At 42.4% G+C, this 19147-nt stretch overlaps 1 protein-coding gene across 5 annotated transcripts; it reads right to left on the reverse strand.

The window, feature by feature from the left end:
* Nucleotides 1-365: 365 nt before the first annotated feature.
* slc25a34 (solute carrier family 25 member 34) lies at nt 366-17174 on the reverse strand. Of its 5 annotated transcripts, none has more exons than XM_014131901.2 (7): nt 16957-17141; nt 13993-14131; nt 12114-13245; nt 6812-6877; nt 2103-2255; nt 1299-1433; nt 366-1077 (listed from the first exon to the last, which is right to left on the reverse strand). In XM_014131901.2, exons 3-7 carry the CDS (start codon nt 12636-12638, stop codon nt 895-897), a joined length of 1062 nt encoding a protein of 353 aa, XP_013987376.1. In that variant the 5' UTR covers nt 12639-13245; nt 13993-14131; nt 16957-17141; the 3' UTR covers nt 366-894. The 5 variants fall into 5 exon arrangements, with proteins under 5 accessions (XP_013987376.1, XP_013987375.1, XP_013987378.1 ...); XM_014131900.2 differs by having other exon boundaries at nt 13944-14131; XM_014131903.2 differs by lacking the exon at nt 13993-14131 and having other exon boundaries at nt 12114-13106; nt 13236-13245; nt 16957-17105.
* Between the last annotated feature and the right edge of the window lie 1973 nt (nt 17175-19147).

Genomic DNA, 19147 nt, shown 5'->3' on the forward strand with positions numbered 1-19147 from the left:
TGAAAGTAATTGGTTGCACCAGATCTTATTTAGAGGCTTAATAGCAAAAGGGGTGAAGACATATGCACGCACCACTTTTCCATTTTTATTTTTTATATATTTTTTTAAACAAGTTTTTTTTTTCACTTCACCAACTTGGACTATTTTGTATATGTCCATTACATGAAATCCACATAAAAATCTATTTAAATTACAGGTTGTAATGCAACAAAATAGGAAAAACACCAAGGAGGGTGAATACTTTTGCAAGGCACTATATGCCATTCAGAGGGTGATTGGACAAGTTAAAATATTTAAATGCCTTTGAATGGGGATTGGTAGTAGGTGCTAGGCGCACCGGTTTGAGAGTGTGTCAAGAACTCCAACGCTGCTGGGTTTTTCATGCTCAACAGTTTCCAATGTGTATCAAGAATGGTCCACCACCCAAAGGGCATCCAGCCAACTTGACACAACCGTGGGAAGCATTGGAGTCGACATGGACCAGCATCCCTGTGGAACATTTTCGACACCATGTGGAGTCCATGCCCAGACGAATTGAGGCTGTTTTGAGGGCAAAAGGGGGTGCAGCTCAATAATGTTTTGTACACTCAGTATATGTCAAGCCATTATGTATCCTTCCTGTTAACCAGTGAGGGAGTGCAAGTCTATTCTGTGGAATTGAGAGCGTCTCCTCCTCCTCGTCTTTCCTTCTCTCAACCAACTTTCCACACTGGCGTCACAAAGAGCGTCTACTGCTCGTCTCTACCAACGGACCAGTCATTCATTCAACTCTGTCCACCATATGAGGCCTTCTGTCTTAGCTCCGGCTCTGATGAAGACAGCAGGCCAAAACATGTTTTATTTTTAAAATCAACTTCCATTGTCCTCCAAGATTGGCTGAATATCCTCTTCTCTTCAGCTCTGGTTCTGGACGCCCTGAAAGGCCCGTTGTCTCATCAGGTCCCAGAAGAGCATGCTAAGAACGGTGTGAGGGCACAGGCGGAAGAACACAGGGCCCATACCTTTATACAGCCCCAGAAGACCCTCTGTCCGGCACACCTTCACCAGACAGTCTGAGAAGCCCAGGTACAGACGACCCTAACAGACAGGCAAGAGAGGCAGAGAATAAAACTGTGAGTTCAACGGCTAAAGAGAGTTACAGTACAGATCTTTATAAATCTGTGAGTTCAACAGCTAAGAGCCAGAGGTATACACTATATGGAGAAGGCAAGGTTCTGCTTAGAAACCAAGACCAGGGTGAAATAGGCAATTCCAATGATGGTGGACAAAGGAAAAGGAGATATTAAAAATAGGCTCACCCTATGACGCTCATCCACTGGCTGGTTGTAGAGGCGTGTGCTGATGACATCAAATGGCGTCATGGTGATCGTCACGGCGACTCCACTGATACAGGCAGCTGTCAAGGCAACCAGCCAACTGTTTGGACTGTACCACTACAAGGACACAGAAAGAGAAATCAACCAACTGTAGAGGTGAAAGATTATTCATATCTTGAACAAATCAAACTTTATTTGTCACATGCGCTAAATACAAGTGTAGACCTTACCGTGAAATGCTTACTTACAAGCCCTTAACCAACAATGCAGTTCAAGAAAAGTATTTACCAAATAAACTAAAGTAAAAAGTAACACAATAAAATAACAATAACGAGGCTATATACAGGGGGTACCGGTACCGAGTCAATGTGCGGGGGTACAGGTTAGTCGAGGTAATTTGTACATGTAGGTAGGGATAAAGTGACTATGCATAGATAATAAACAGTGAGGACCAGCAGTGTAAAAACAAATGGAGGGTGGGGGGGTCAATGTAAATCGTCCGGGTGATCATTAGATTAACTGTTCAGCAGTCTTATGGCTTTGGGGTAGAAGCTGTTAAGGAGCCTTTTGGTCCTAGACTTGGCACTCCGGTACCGCTTGATGGTTACTTGTATGAAATGTACCTTCGAATGAACAATAAACACACTCAAAATCTTTCAATAGTTCTATATACACCATCCTTATCTGCTGATACTGTACTGTACAGGTCATTCTGCATGTGTGACACCTGGCTTAACGCAATACACACGACAGCCTGCGAGTGTGATAGATGGTTTCTATAGTTACCTGTAGGCGTGCCACCCATTCCTTGGCTGAGCTGAAGGTGGCCAGTTGGGCGGCTGATCCCACCATCACTCGAGGCACAGCCCCGTTCACACCCCTCCACAGCCCCACCACGCCCTCCCGCCGGTAGATATTGGCGAAGGCACTCGACACACCCTGATGGAGGGAAATTCAGACGAAAACAAAACATTTTACGAGGGAGAAAGGTTGGAAGTGTCGAGCCAGTCCACCTGGATACAGGTAGCTTTCCCCTTCACTCCATGCAGTTTGGGTTTAGGGTCAACCACTCTACAGAAACAGCATGTTGCCATATCCTATAGATGATCAAGGCAAAGCTGGACAAAGGTGGTGTTGTAGGTGCAGTTTTCCAGAACCTCAGAAAAGCCTTTGACACTTAACCACAATGTCCTCCTTTCCAAGCTATCCAACTTCAACATTTCGTCAATTGCTTTCAAATGGATTGTGTCTTATCTGGCAGACCAGATGCAATGTGTTTGGATTAATGGTGAACTATCCTCACCAAGGGATTGCACTCTGGGAGTGCCACAGGGGTCAATCCTGGGCCCTTTGTTACTCAGCCTCTATATTAATGACCTTCCATCTGTATGCCAGGGTGTAGATATTCAAATGTATGTGGATGATACAGTTTTTTATACGCATTTCTATGCTGATAAAGTGGCAAGCAGTATCATTGTAAAAAGTAGCTGAATGGCTGGTAGCTGTGGGAAAAACGGTAGCCATGTATTTCTCCACAAAACTAAACAAACAGGCTTACTCAGACATACTTATTCAAGGACAAAAAATGTAAACAGTCACCTAGTTTAAATATCTGAGCATTATACTTTGAACTGGAAAAAACATTAAGATGTCCAGCAAAATCAGATAGTCTTTCAAATTTTCGATACATCAGGAACCAAAATGTATTTACATGCAATGATCTTCTCCCACCTGTCCTATTGTATCATCAGCTGGTCTCAAGCCAATGAAACATAAATGAAACCCCTTCGATCTCTATATAAACAAGCACTGAAGATCCTGGACAGGAAATCACGTCATTATCATCACTGCAATTGTCACGTTCTGACCTGAGTATGAGGTCATTTTTCCATAGTAGATTGGTCAGGGCGTGACAGGGGGGTATTTTTGTCTATGTATTTGGGGTTTTCTGTTTTCTATGTGGGTTGTCTAGATTGTCGTTCTATGTTGTATTTTCTATGTTGGTGCCGGGTATGGTTTCCAATCAGAGGCAGGTGTTTTTCGTTGTCTCTGATTGGAAGCCATACTTAGGCAGCCTGTTTTTCATGGGGTTTTGTGGGTGGTTGTTTTCCGTTTCGTTGTTTGTACCTGACGGGACTGTTGTTTGGTCATTTTGTTATTTTTGCAAAGTGTTTTCATTAAAAGTAAATATGAGCACTTCACAAGCCGCATTTTGGGCTCCTTTAGACGACCCTTATTACAGCAATATTCTCCCCAAGTACAATCTGTTCCAAGATTATCAACAATGTTGCACCCCCACCTCTGAAAGATTTTGGCATATTAAGCTCTGAACAAAACAGCAGAATCACCCGGACATCCACAAGAGGAGTCTGTGTCATTCCTAAAAGAAAACACCTTTGGGCAGTCAGCGTTCTCCACCTCAGGCATCAGGAAACGGAATTCCATCCCCTCTACTTTAAGAAACACTAGTGACTTTAAATCCTTCTCTGTGCAGGTCAAATCATGGATCAAGGCGCTTCAATCCTGCACACATTGACTAATTCTTAATGCATTCAAGTCTGCTGAATTTGTTGTATAATTTGTTGTATTTTATGTTTCCTGTATTTCTTTTAATCTGTTATCCTACTATACTACTGTATGACTGATGTGCATTTAGCTGTGTTTATGTATTCAGTTATGTTTAGTTAGGGACTGCAGACGGAAATGATCTGTGCTTAGCTAACTCTGGTGCGAACATCATATTTCACTGTCTGAAATCTTTAATTGCACATGGTCCCTTTAAAATAAACTACTACTACTACCATATATAGCGCTTCTCGCTGTTGAATGTGAAAATGTTTTCTTATCGAAATCCCTCCCTGAAGTATGGACATTTTTCTACTATTAAGTTATCAACTCTGCGCTGACATCACTTGTGAATACTTTGCCCACAAATGGCAGTGTGTCAGGGTATTGGACAGTTTCAGCCTATGGAACACAAAGGAATATTGTGACAGCTTTACAATAGCAAACCTACATACAGTTTAAGTCAGAAGTTTACATACACTTAGGTTGGAGTCATTAAAACTCGTTTTCAACCACTCCACAAATTTCTTGTTAACAAACTATAGTTTTGGCAAGTCAGTTAGGATGTCTACTTTGTGCATGACACAAGTGATTTTTCCAACAATTGTTTACAGACAGATTACTTCACTGTATCACAATTCCAGTGGGTCAGAAGTTTATATACACTAAGTTGACTGTGCCTTTAAACAGCTTGGAAAATTCCAGAAAATGATGTCATGGCTTTAGGAGCTTATGATAGGCTAATTGACATAATTTGAGTCAATTGGAGGTGTACCTGTGGATGTATTTCAAGGCCTACCTTCAAACTCAGTGCCTCTTTGCTTGACATCATGGGAAAATCAAAAGAAATCAGCCAAGATCTGGTTCATCCTTGGGAGCAATTTACAAATGCCTAAAGGTACTACGTTCATCTGTACAAACAATTGTACGCAAGTATAAACACCATGGGACCACGCAGCCGTCATACCACTCAGGAAGGAGACACGTTCTGTCTCCTAGAGATGAACGTACTTTGGTCCAAAAAGTGCAAATCAATCCCAGAACAACAGCAAAAGACCTTGTGAAGATGCTGGAGGAAACAGGTATAAAAGTATCTATATCCACAGTAAAACAAGTCCTATATCATAACCTGAAAGGCCACTCAACAAGGAAGAAGCCACTGCTCCAAAACCGCCAAAAAAAGCCAGACTACGGTTTGTAACTGCACATGGGGACAAAGATCGTACGTTTTGGAGAAATGTCCTCTGGTCTGATGAAACAAAAAATAGAACTGTTTGACCATAATGACCATCGTTATGTTTGGAGGAAAAAGGGGGACGCTCACAAGCCGAAGAACACCATCCCAACCATGAAGCACGGGTTGGCAGCATCATGTTGTGGGGGTGCTTTGCTGCAGGAGGGGCTGGTGCACTTCACAAAATAGAGGGATCATGAGGAAGGAAAATGATGTGGATATATTGAAGCAACATCTCAAGACATCAGTCAGGAAGTTAAAGCTTGGTTGCAAATGGGTCTTCCAAATGGACAATGACCCCAAGCATACTTCCAAAGTTGTGGCAAAATGGTTCAAGGACAACAAAATTAAGGTATTGGAGTGGCCATCACAAAGCCCTGACCTCAATCCTATAGAAAATTTGTGGGCAGAACTGAAAAAGTGTGTGCGAGCAAGGAGGCCTACAAACCTGACACAGTTACACCAGCTCTGTCAGGAGGAATGGGACAAAATTCACCCAACTTATTGTGGGAAGCTTGTGGAAGGCTACTCGAAACATTTGACCCAAGTTAAACAATTTAAAGGCAATGCTACCAAATACTAATTGAGTGTATGTAACCTTCTGACCCACTGGGAATGTGATGAAAGAAATAAAAGCTGAAATAAATCATTCTCTCTACTATTATTCTGACATTTCACATTCTTAAAATAAAGTGGTGATCCTAACTGACCTAAGACAGGGAATTTTTACTCGGATAAAATGTCAGGAATTGTGAAAAACTGAGTTTAAATGTATTTGGCTTAGGTGTATGTAAACTTCCCACTTCAACTGTACCTTAAATCTATACATTGGCTGTGATCTTTATTGTAAGGGTGTGAACAGTTTGCCTGACGACCAAAACTGAATTCTTCCGCTGGTCTTTATTCACTACGTACTGTACTTCAGTCTGAGACTGCCATCGTTGAAGTCGTTTCTGGCGACATCAAAATGAGGGGTGTTGCACAAAACAAAGTCATCAGTGCTGGGATCATCTCTAACCAATCAGAGTATCAAAGACAATGAAGAATTTTTAAGAAGACGCTTTATCCACAAGGGTTCTGTCTCTGGCCCAACCCATCGGTTTCTGGGACAAATCAGAACAGTTAGAATGCATTTGCGTTCTAGAAATCATCGGGGAGGTGCTCAGATCCAGACTCATAGCGGCGAAGAAACTAACGTCCATGGGCGTGGCGTAGCGTTTGGCCGGAAGCAAGGAGTTTGGGTAGCCAGGCAAATGAACAGTGCCATGACAAAAGTGAACAGTGCCTTGACAAATTGGAAAAAATGTATCTCTTAGATCAAAAGGGCCACTACTTCCCTTAACAGGGTTTTAAAAATAAATCCCTGTGCTTGTCTTTATCTTGGTGATTACAGTATCAGTCACAAAGGTCGTGCGTTATTGTTTTGTTGACACCACTCCACGCCTCTGTTTGCATGTTACTGATTGGCTGGTGGTTGTGAAACGTGTCACTAGGGTTCACACGGATATAGTTAGTTATGCTGGGGGTGGGCTGAGGAAGTAGGGGAGAGAGAGAGAGGAATGTGAGCCAAAATGATAGAGGAGTGGGATTGGAAACAAAGTGACATATTGATACAACATGAAGGACTGGTGTAGAGCCTAAACAACTAGAGAACACTGGGTCCAACTGTTTCACGCACAGCGCACACACTCCTCACCTGATGGTTGTGCTGGTGACCCACTGCGATGGCCTCGACTGTCTGGGCCTGCAGATGTGTCTTCACCTGTGGAGGAAACGTAAGACACTTGCTTCAATGTATTTTATACCAGAGGTGGCTGATGGGAGGAGCTATAGGAGGACGGGCTCATTGGAAGAGAACTGGAATGGAATACATGGAACGGTATCAAACACATAAAACATATGGAAACCGCATGTTTGACTCCGTCCCATTCATTCCATTCCAGCCATAACAGTGAGCCCGTCCTCCAATAGCTCCTCCCACCAGCCTCCGCTGTTGTATACCCATTTTACATACACAGCCTCCCCATGATAACAGAGGCACAACCCCACCACTAAATAGAGACACACTGTTCAGTGGGTACACCTGGTATGAGTTATGTAACATGTGCGTGTTTTTCGAGCACTCTGCACACACATCCCTTCAGGATGCCCATGACCTCCATTTCACATCTCTCCTTCTCTCTCTCTCTCTCTCTGAACGACCATTATTCAGCTTACTGAGATGACACTGCACACTGACTGGGTCTAGAAACCTGAGTTGGGCTCTCACAGTACACATGCACAGACACCCGAGTCGGACCCCTCCCTGCTTCTTCTCACACACCGGGTGCAACCAAAAATAGCCTCCCATCTCTTTCTCTTTTAATCTCTCTCGCTCTCTCTTTACTTCATATACTGCCAAAAAGCATAGGAGGGAGTGCTGGGGAGTATTTTGGGAAGTGGTTGGAAGTAGGTACGTGCCGGGTATATTTAGTGACCCAGATTCTCACAAACATATCACCATGCAGATTATATAGTGTTTCCACGATGCTGCAGGGGTCAGATGGCTACATTGAGGTAGATTGAGCAACAGATGCAGCCTTGACAACAACAGCAGCCGGAGTAGATGAGAGCCACCTTGGGTTACACAAGTTAAACAACTGCCTCGACTCATGGGGAAATACACAGCCACTGTAGAAGCCACTGCCCTTCGCACAGTAGAAACACAACAGATTTGTATTTAGAGTATCAACACAAACACGTCAAGTTCTCATAACAGGGAAAATGGCTGGGGCAATATTACTACCTGCACACACAATAAATGAATGATGCAAACAAACACTGTCACACTTAGGGACAGATCTACATTTACTGGGGGGAGGGGTGGTCCAACATTGTCAAACTCATTTTTTTTTTCTTTGGGGAGGGTTGTGTGTTTTTTTTATTGGGCACGGGGGGGGAAGTGCATTTTTCAATGGTTTACATTTGCTCCTCTGTTCATATTGTCCCTAATGGCTTGACTTGCTTTTGATATTACCGTAATACATTTAAGAAACGTTTGTGAAGGTTTGGTATGGCGTGGCTATTATTAAGCATTAGCTACTGCAGGCCTATGATATGAAGGCAGTGCGCCTCGGTGCTCCAACTGACTCAGACAGTTGAACTTGAGGTGAGGAAGAATGTTTCAGGCCTGCCAGAGTTACTCCTATAATCTAACAATATAACACTTATCTTCATACAAAATATTCAGATTGAAAATGTACCAATTACCCTCCTTCTGTACATCTATATCTGTATAGCAGACGCAGTAGCCACTTGACATAAAGAAATGCATGTCGGTGTCAGCATGCCACCGGCATATCGCTCTCTCTCTCTGGGGTTAGGACTAAACTTCTCGTCCTTTATTTATATATATATATATATATATATATATATATATATATATATATATATATATACACAGTACCAGTGAAAGGTTTGGACACACCTACTCATTCCAGGCTTCCTCTTTATTTTTACTATTTTCTACATTGTAGAATAATAGTGAAGACATCAAAACTATGAAATAACACATATGGAATCATGTAGCAACCATAAAAGTGTTAAACAAATCAAAATATATTTCATATTTGAGATTCTTCAAAGTAGCCACCCTTTGCCTTGATGACAGCTTTGCACACTCTTGGCATTCTCTCAACCAGCTTCATGAGGTAGTCACCTGGAATGCATTTCAATTAACAGGTGTGCCTTGTTAAAAGTCAATTTGTGGAATTTCTTTCCTTCTTAATGCGTTTGAGACAATCAGTTGTGTTGTGACAAGGTTCTTCCTTTACAAGTTGTGGCGTACTGCAGCGCAGCCTGCGGGGTGACGCAGAATTCTATGGCATTATTATTTAAGTGTCAGCCTTTGTTGCCAGAATGACGCAATTTACCACAATCTGCCACCATCTACCACAAATGGTCGTGGCATAAGCTCATATATTTTAAAGGACGAACCACAATAGGGGTGGTATACAGAAGATAGCCCTATTTGGTAAAAGACCAAGTCCATATTATGGCAAGAACAGACAAGAAAAAATAAACAGAGACACGACAGTCCATCATTACTTTAAGACATGAAGGTCAGTCAATCTGAAAAATGTCAAGAACTTTGAAAGTTGTTTCAAGTGCAGTTGCAAAAACCATCAATCACTATGATGAGACTAACTCTCATGAGGACTGCCACAGGAAAGGAAGACCAAGAGTTGCCTCTGTTGCAGAGGATAAGTTCATTAGAGTTACCAGCCTCAGAAATTGCAGTCCAAATAAATGCTTCAGAGAGTTCAAGTAACAGACACATCTCAACATCAACTGTTCAGAGGAGACTGTGTGAATCAGGTCTTCATGGTCGAATTGCTGCAAAGAAACCACTACTAAAGGACACCAATAATAAGAAGAAACTTGCTTGGACCAAGAAACACGAATAATGGACATTAGACCACTGGAAATCTGTCCTTTGGTCTGATGAGTCCAAATTTGAGTATTTCGGTTCCAATCGCTGTGTCTTTGTGAGCCGCAGAGTAGGTGAACGGATGATCTCCGCATGTGTGGTTCCCACCTTGAAGCATGGAGGAGGAGGTATAATGGTGTGGGGGTGCTTTGCTGTTGACACTGTCAGTGATTTATTTAGAATTCAAGGCGCACTTAACCAGCATGGCTACCACAGCATTCTGCAGCGATACGCTATCCCATCTGTTTTGGGCTTAGTGGGACTATCATTTGTTTTTCAAGAGGACAATTACCCAACACATCTCCAGGCTGTGTAAGGGTTATTTGACCAAGAAGTAGAGTGATGGAGTGCTGCATCAGATGACCTGGCCGCCACAATCACCTGACCTCAACCCAATTGAGATGGTTTGGGATGAGTTGGACCGCAGAGTGAAGGTAAAGCAGCCAACAAGTGCTCAGCATATGGGGGAACTCTTTCAAGACTGTTGGAAAAGCATTCCAGGCTGGTTGAGAGAATGCCAAGAGTGTGCAAAGCTGTCATCAAGGCAAAGGGTGGCTACTTTGAAGAATCTAAAATCTAAAATATATTTTTATTTGTTTAACACTTTTTGATTACTACATGATTCCATTTGTGCTATTTCATAGTTTTGATGTCTTCACTATTATACTACAATGAAGTAAATAGTAAAAAAAATACTAAAATAAAAAAACTTGAATGAGTACAGTGGACACCTAAGCCTATAGGCCTATGCATACAATACCCTGATACATTTAGTACTCACATTTCTGAGAGCTGAACCATGAGGTGGACAATTGTTATTTTAGGAAAGTAGCCTTAAAACCAATAATAAAAAATAAAAAAATGGTACCTTTATTTAACTAGGCAAGTCAGTTAAGAACAAATTCTTATTTACAATGACGGCCTAGGAACAGTGGGTCAACTGCCTTGTTCAGGGGCAGAACGACAAATTTTTACCTTGTCAGTTTGGGGATTCAATCTAGCAACCTTTCGGTTACTGGCCCAACACTCTAACCACTAGGCTACCTGCCGCCCCAAAATAGGCTATAAAGTTTTGCACGTGCTACACATCGAAACACAAGGAATATTATTTTTGTCATTTGTTATAGCTGTTTTTAAGGACACGTAAATGTGGCTCATTTGGCCAACATCCCTCACTTATTGATGGTGCTGGCTGCACCAGGTTGGATCTGAATGCATATGGATGTCCGTAGAATTTCTCAAATGTCCAGTAAATTGAAATCTTCCCTGTCACGCTGTCCGGTGCCACATTTTCCTAAAGGAAACTATGAAATGGCATATTGTTTTTATGAAGATTTTATAATATTCACATGAAAATATGTCACCAATTGGATGGAAACCTAGCTATAGTATAGACACCCTAAAGACTCTAGCAATTGCGCTAGTCCAGTGTCACTTTGATTACGTCTGCGCATCATGGTTCACCAGCAGCCCCAAACATCTAAAGAATAAGCTACCAGCCAAACAAGCTTGTAAGAATTGTACTTATACTCCCCCCCCTCATACTCATCTGGAGGTTGAGCATTTTTTGGTCTCTATCTATGGAATTGTATATGTATTTCCTTAAAAAAAGAAAAAGAAATGGTTACCACATTGGAAATAAGCCCCTGACTTCTTTGTGCAATCCTGGTCCCTTAAAAATCTTTGTGTAAATATGCATTTTTTTTAACTGACAAATAATATCAATTAATCCAAACTGTGCAGCAGCCAATTGATGAATGGAAAGAGACGTCTGTTACAAAATACCAAAAAGTTGAATGACATTCAGAGATTGTCAAGCCAAGCCTTCGATACTGGGTATGCCTACAAGGTAGGGAGGGATGTGTTTTCTGTTGGTCAAGATTGTCTACTTATTGTGGTGTTGAAAACGCAAACCATGATATTGAAGTGCCTGAAGTCGGTATGCTTTGTTTATTGGTTGTGTGGTGCATTTGCACAGAAACTGGAAAATTTGTTGCAATCATTTTATAGAATTATAAATATGACATCAAAATGTTGAAAATCTGATATCCCCATAGCTGATCATTGTCTGCAGCCGGCTCTGATTGTAGTGTAACGAAACAGGTAGGGAGAGTGAGCTCGTCTGTGGTGGTCGGCGAAACCGTCAACCTTCTGGCCCGTAGCCCTGCGTGGCATCGGCTGTCCCACAAAAGCACGCTGAAGTGGCAAAGTCGATATCCATGTTTATAAACATAGGGTTGCAATTATTATTATTTTTGGTCGTAAACATTATTTTGAGTTAATTCTATAAGAGGGGAAAATATTTATATCTGTCCTTTATCATTACACATCACAAGGTATCCATGCACGGAGTGCTCAAAGAGCATCTGCTGTGAAAATTGGGGCACATATTCCAGGGTGAACACTGTTAATATTGTAAGGTCTGTATATGGCAATATGACACCCTAAGTACCCTCCATATCTCCTTACCTCATCCAAAGCTATGCACTATGAGAGCGACAACAATACAACAAAGATGTATGCTACTCACCAGATAGGCAGGAGAGGCGATGAAGGCCCCCAGAGCCCCGGCCACGGCCCCTGACATCAGACTCCCTCCAGGGGCTGCAGTGACCCCCACGGTGTCACAGTAGGAGTAGAAGCCCAGCCTCACGCCGTTCATCACACCCTGGTACATCAGCCCAGCAGAGAGCCCCTTCTGCAGCCCGCGGAGCCCGTCTGTCCTCCCCACCACCCACAGGGCCTGCAGCACCCCGCGGTAGTGCTGCCGGTAGGACCCCCGCGCCCGCAGCTCTCCCTGCAGCTGCAGCCGTGTCTTTACCACCTCCAGGGGGTTAGTGAACACACAGGCCCCGCAGCACGACAACGCTCCTAAGGCAAAGTCCAGCGGTGGCCACAGGGCCGGAGGCAGTTGAGGCGAGGGGACTGAGGTGGCCCGGGGAAAAGGGGGGACTGGGGATGTCATGGCAGCTGAATGGAGCTGAATGGAGTTGGAGCTGGGAGAGCTGAACGGAGAGTTTGTGGTGGGAAAGTTCATGAGCTGGGTACCGGTCATTTCTGAAGGGTGCAATGTCCAATGGTGCCCTTGGTGATGAGTCTACCCAGGCTATGGAAGGGCTCCCAGGTGGGTGAGATGGTATGGAGTGTGACGGAGTGTGGGTATGGTGCATGTGATCACGAAAGCGTGGTAGGAAACAGTGAGGTCAGAACTGTGTGGCAGGTAGACTTGCGGTTAAGAGCGTTGGGCCTGTCGACTAGTTGACAAATCTGTCAATGTGCCCCTGGGCAAGGCGCTTAACCCTAAGAGCGTCCGCTAAATGACTGAAATGTAAAGCTGTACAGCGGACTGTACAGAGTGGTACGATAAGAATTCAGCGATTACTGCCTGCTATGCCTGATATGTCACGTGACCTGTGCTCCTGTCACACTGCTGACGTTGGTGCTCAGTGTTTCTGGGATGTTGTCCTGAGCTGTCTTATGCCAGTCCCTTCATAAGTAGCTACATGTTGAGGTCCTCAATGTCCTTGAAAGCAAATCATGAGTTGGGTTATTAAAGAGTTGTATTTTTTTCACTCAGCTAACGTGTCGAAATGTGAAATGATCATTGAGGAAGTCCAGCCAAGAGATCTAGCCCAACCCGAGAGCCAAGTACCTGCAGGATTCTGTAAAAGAATAAGGACATCTTAGATTCTAGATTTCTGTTGCAATTCCTATGAAGAAAAGAACATGTCATGAGGAGGGACGACATGTCCTGCTTTGGTTGCTTCTTTGGTTCCATTTCTTTAGAGAATATGTAACAGGAGAGTAAGGAGGACAGCTGACACTACATTTCTTCCCAACAGAACTCACTTACATAAGGGCAATTCCACAGTAACAGAATTGCGCTGACTCAGGTTTTTTCACTTAAAAATGCATGCCAAACAAAAACCATTGAACAAACCATCCAACTATACGCACAATGACTAATTTTAACAATTTGCTCAGAAAACTTTACAAAACACATTTACTGGAAGAACTTTGGTAAAATCGCCGTACAGTAGAGCTCAGTAGGGTACAGTAAAGTATAGTTCAGTACAGTTGAGTACAGTACAATACATTAGAGTACTCAATTCTAGTGTTCTCTACTGTGTACTGCACTGAACTCTACTGTACAGTACAATAGAGGACTGTACTGAACTACACTCAAATGTGTTTAAACTTTACTATACTGTACTGTGCTGTACTGTGCTGTGCTGTGCTGTGCTGTACTGTGCTCTCCAAAATTGTGAAACATAGACATCTATGATTGGTTCAGATTTGGTCTGGTCCAAATCTGAATCAATCATGGACGTCTATGTTTAAGCCAAATCAAGGACCGTACCAAAAATCTACGTTTGTAGATGTTGAAATCACGGCCACGGCGGACTGACCAAATTTCAACAACTTTTCAACATCCATGGACGTCCTGTGTCGGTCGGTGCTCAGTGGGTAAGGATGTTGGTTACAGTAAAAGGAAAAAGAGGGGGCTCATGGGTAGTCGTCAGTAAGATCCTGGAGAGTTGATATTAACTGGAGAGAGAGGAGAAGGAGAGAGAGGCAGTGAAAGAAAGAGGGAGAGAGATAGGGAGGGTTTGTCCAGACTATTTTCACACAAGCATTGACCACCAGACGACAGGAAGAGAAAGAAAACAGTTATGACAGTAGCAGGTGACCCAACTGTGGTTTGTGACTACTATGATTTCCCATTGTTAACACTCTGGGTCATCAATTGCAGTAATTCTGTGTCATCAATTGCAGTAATTCTATGGCAGATTATTTGGTAACAGAATTTTGAGATTTAATCAATTAATAATTGAACTTCCATTATCCTCCCTCCTTATGAGGGAGAGAAATGTGAAAATATTTTAAAGATATGTGGTTTTTTGGTAACGGAATTTGAAGGCACAGGGCAATGTTTCCAAAACTCACATAAGACAAATAATTTATCAAAATATAAGTGTTGATATTAGTTGGCAGGGATCTTTATTTCAACATTATTGTGTTTTGATGTATTTCTAATACGTTTAAAGACTTTCTGGTAGATGTTTTTTAAGACTACTTTTCCATCTGTTTGACCTTAAATCAAACCCTTTACTTATTCCTAATATTTAGGATAGAAAATGCATTAGGAAAGTATTCAGACCCCTTCCCTTTTTCCACATTTTGTTACGTTACAGCCTTATTCTAAAATGGATTAAATAAAAATGTTCCTCATCAAACAACACACAATACCCAAGCAAAAACAGTTTTTAGATATATTTTTTTCAAATGTGTTAAAAATAAAAACAGAAATACCTTATTTACATACTGTAAGTATTCAGACCCTTTGTTATGAGACTCGAAATTGAGCTCAGGTGCATCCTGTTTCCATTGATCATCCTTGAGATGTTTCTACAACTTGATTGGAGTCCACCTGTGGTAAATTCAATTGATTGGAAATGATTTGGAAAGGCACACACCTGTCTATATAAGGTCCCACAGTTGATTCACAGATCCAAGGAAGGGTACCAAAACATTTATGCAGCATTGAAGGTCCTCAAGAACACAGTGGCCTCCATCATACCTAAATGGAATACGTTTGGAATCACCAAGACTCTTCCTAGAGCTGGCCGCCCGGCTAAACTGAGAAATCGGGTGAGAAGGGCCTTGGTCAGGGAGGTGACCAAGAACACGATGGTCACTCTGACAGAGCTCCAGAGTTCCTCTATGGAGATGTGAGAACCTTCCAGAAGAACAACCACTGCAGCACTCCACCAATCAGGCCTTTATGGTAGAGCCTTGTCTTAGTGTAGTAAGTTGGTGATTTGAAGATATACCTCTAGTGGTGTGTCAAAGTGGGTGGGGTTATATCCTGCCTGGTTGGCCCTGTCCGGTGGTATCGTCAGACGGGGCCACAGTGTCTCCCGACCCCTCCTGTCTCAGCCTCCAGTATTTATGCTGCAGTAGTTTATGTGTCGGGCAGCTAGGGTCCGTCTGTTATGTCTGGAGTATTTCTCCTGTCTTATCCAGTGTGAATTTAAGTATGCTCCCTCTAATTCTAATTGTAACTCTCTCTCTCTCTCTCTCTCTCTCTCTCTCTCTCTCTCTCTCTCTCTCTCTCTCTCTCTCTCTCTTCTCTCTCTCTCAGGACCTGAGCCCTCTCTCTCAGGACCTGAGCCCTCTCTCTCAGGACCTGAGCCCTCTCTCTCAGGACCTGAGCCCTAGGACCATGCCTGATGAGGGCTTTATAAATACATTTGATTGAGTAGCCAGACGGAAGCCACTCCTCAGTAAAAGGCACATGACAGCCTGCTTGGAGTTTGCCAAAAGGCACCCAAAGGACTCTGACCATGAGAAACATTGGTTTGATTAAACCAAGATTGAACTCTTTGGCCTGAATGCCAAGTGTCACGTCTGGAGGAAACCTGGCACCATCCCTTCGGTGAAGCATGGTGGTGGCAGCATCATGCTGTGGGGACGTTGTCAGCAACAGGGACTGGGAGATTAGTCAGGATTGAGGGAAAGATGCCAAGACAACACAGGAGTGGCTTCGGGACAAGTTTCTGAATGTCCTTGAGTGGCCCAGCCAGAGCCCGGACTTGAACCCGATCGAACATCTCTGGAGAGACCTGAAAATAGCTGTGCAGCGACGCTCCCCATCCAAGCTGACAGAGCTTGAGAGGATCTGCAGAGAAGAATGGGAGAAACTCACCAAATACAGGTGTGCCAAGCTTGTAGCGTCATACTCAAGAAGACTCAAGGCTGTAATCACAGCCAAAAGTGCTTCAACAGAGTAGAGTAAAGGGTCTGAATACTTATGTAAATGTGATATTTCAGTTGTAGATTTTTTTTATGCATTTGCAAAAATTTATAGAAACCTGTTTTTGCTTTGTCATTATGGGGTATTGTGAGGGGGGAAAAAACAACGTAACAAAATGTGGAAAAAGTCAAGGGGTCTGAATACTTTCCGAATGCACTTTATATACGCCTTAATAAATAAAATAAAATAAAATATATATATATATACTATTAGCTTTCAACTGACACCCAATTTGACATGCTTTTATGAAAGTCACACGTTGGTGCTCATGAGTCCTTTTACATGGAAATAGCCATAACACTCATAAGACAACCACCCATGCAGTTTGATCACATTACAACTTATACATAGACAAACACACATCAACTATTAATAAGAGCACACAGATACACATACTTACTCTACAATGACAGACATAAGCAGGGATCACAAGCTACAAATGAAGAACTTTGCACCGCTGTCATCAGACTGAAGTCTGAATCCCAGAGTGACTCAGCATAATCTGCACATTCCCACAATGGTCTGAATGTCTGATAACAAATTAAACTAAACTTACTCTTGTTGTGTGTTGTGGTCTTTTCCTCTCTGCTTCCCTTCCCTGCACAGCCAGACAGCATTAGTAAACATTTATCCCCAGCAGTCCCATCCATTGTGGAAGTCCCCTCCTACTGCCTTAGGCCAGAGCCAATCAAGACTGGGGCCTGTCCGCCACCTCAACACATCCCCTACTCTGTTCCAACGGAAAGCTCTGCCCCCTGCCTTGGTCCTATGGATTGTCTCTGGGTAAAAGGTTATAGTTTTGAGAACAGAGGTGGAGTGTATAAGGGTGTAACATAGGGGGAAAGCACTGCTTTCAAATAGGACTAATCATGTGCTAAGGAAAAAGAGGTTAGTCTGGGATCCACAACAAAGAAAGTGACAAACTTTCTGTCTGTCCTTATTTAAAAAAGGCTGGTATTTATCATCATATTCACAGTGGTTGGTTATTATGGTAGGTAAAAAACTGATAAGACAATTACTTCTTCATGAACAAATCACAACACTGGCCTTGAAAATTGGGGACAGCTTCAGTGGGTTTGGACAATCTTTTACATTTGTTTTTCTTCAGTGGATGGTTAAGTAGTGATTGTAATGGAGTAAGTTAATTCCTGTACTCAAACAGTCTTTTTTAGAACATAGCGTTTTGTTTCAAAATTACTGCCTTCGCCAAGAGCTCATACCAATGTCAGTTTTTCTTGTTTCCAATCCCCCATTCATTTGATTCTTGCTATGACCACGGGCCACTGGAGGCCCACATTGTCCAATTTGAGAAAGTTGCCACTACCGCACTGACTCACTACTAAATCTCTTGAATTTCTTTTCACTATTTTTGCCTTCTCCAAATTTGAGGTACATAATGAAATGTTCAGTTGCTTCTCTTATTCATGATTTAACCTTGGAGTCCTTTATACCATTAGCACATCTGAAATAGGATTTTATCAAAAGTGTGTTAAGATCTGTGTGACAGAATGTAATCTTTATCTCTATAATACAAATTATTTGTAAATCAGAAAAAGATAATCCTGCCACGGCTTCCCTTCATCAGAGGACAACTTTAATTTTCCATTTTTTTCCGTAAAAAAATTTCCGTTAAAAAAATGTAACATTGTTTTGAAAGTTTAAGCTCATTTACTGCATTTCTCTAGAATAAAAAAACGTTTAAATGCCATTTGGATTACAGAAAAAAAGGGCTATTATCACCTTGGCAGCTGTAGGTTCATTCACCTCAGTCGATCTACAAACAAAAACGAAAATCTGAAAAATGATTCCCACTGACACTTAGCATCAGCGATGAAATGAAAACGTTTTACATTTTTAGAGCTGTATTGGTAGCATTTTTATGCATTTTAATGTAGGCCTATAGATAAGACAGGCCATGTAGAGATGTTCATATTGAGTTTTATGTTCCTAACTTGTTTGATATGATTAGTACATATTTTGTCAGGGGACCTCAAATGGGCCACTGCCCCAAGTTTGGGAACCACTGTCCTAAACTCTCTGTCTCCTCTGGATCATCGCAGCCTGCCTCAGCCTCGCTACTGTCAAAGTTAGAGCGTATTTTTGCACCTGCTGAGGTAGGCTCCGATTAACCTTAGCTTCTTACTTCATCCTTCTAACTGGCTAATACTAGTGTTAGGGTTGAACTGGCTATTTGTATGCATAACCTTTATAATATACTGGGGAAGCTATGCTAAGTACATAAACTACGAGTAAATCAACTGTTGAAGACAAGAAGAACTACAACCGGCAACAGGAAGTGCGTCACGACGCTGGGATCAGCCTACACGCCGACGACAGGAGGAGCAAGTTTAAACCACGCTCCTCCTCCCTCGGACAGGTCGGCATTGAGCGGGAAATATCTCTCAGTATAAAAGAGAACAATAGCATGTGACGTTCTTCTCTTTCCTGTTTGCCCTGCGAGGTGTCACAGAGAGACCGTATACGGACGACATATTTACCATACACGTGTTTGCATTAATTAAAGTACAGATAAATTAGAAGTTAATATGTACTGACTATTTTGTTCTGTTACCAGAAAAGAACTGTCGCAACATTAACACTAGCCAGAGTCCTTCAAAGTGACTGCAATAGAAGTCTCTGCCAGCAGATAGCAACTTGACGGATAGTGCCTAAAGAAAGTATTCACGCCCTTTGACTTTTTCCACATTCTGTTGTTACTCCGGTCGCCATATTGAGCTGCGGCTACA

The sequence above is a fragment of the Salmo salar genome, chromosome ssa12 (genome assembly GCF_905237065.1).
Source record: "Salmo salar chromosome ssa12, Ssal_v3.1, whole genome shotgun sequence".
NCBI classification, from domain to species: Eukaryota; Metazoa; Chordata; class Actinopteri; order Salmoniformes; family Salmonidae; genus Salmo; species Salmo salar.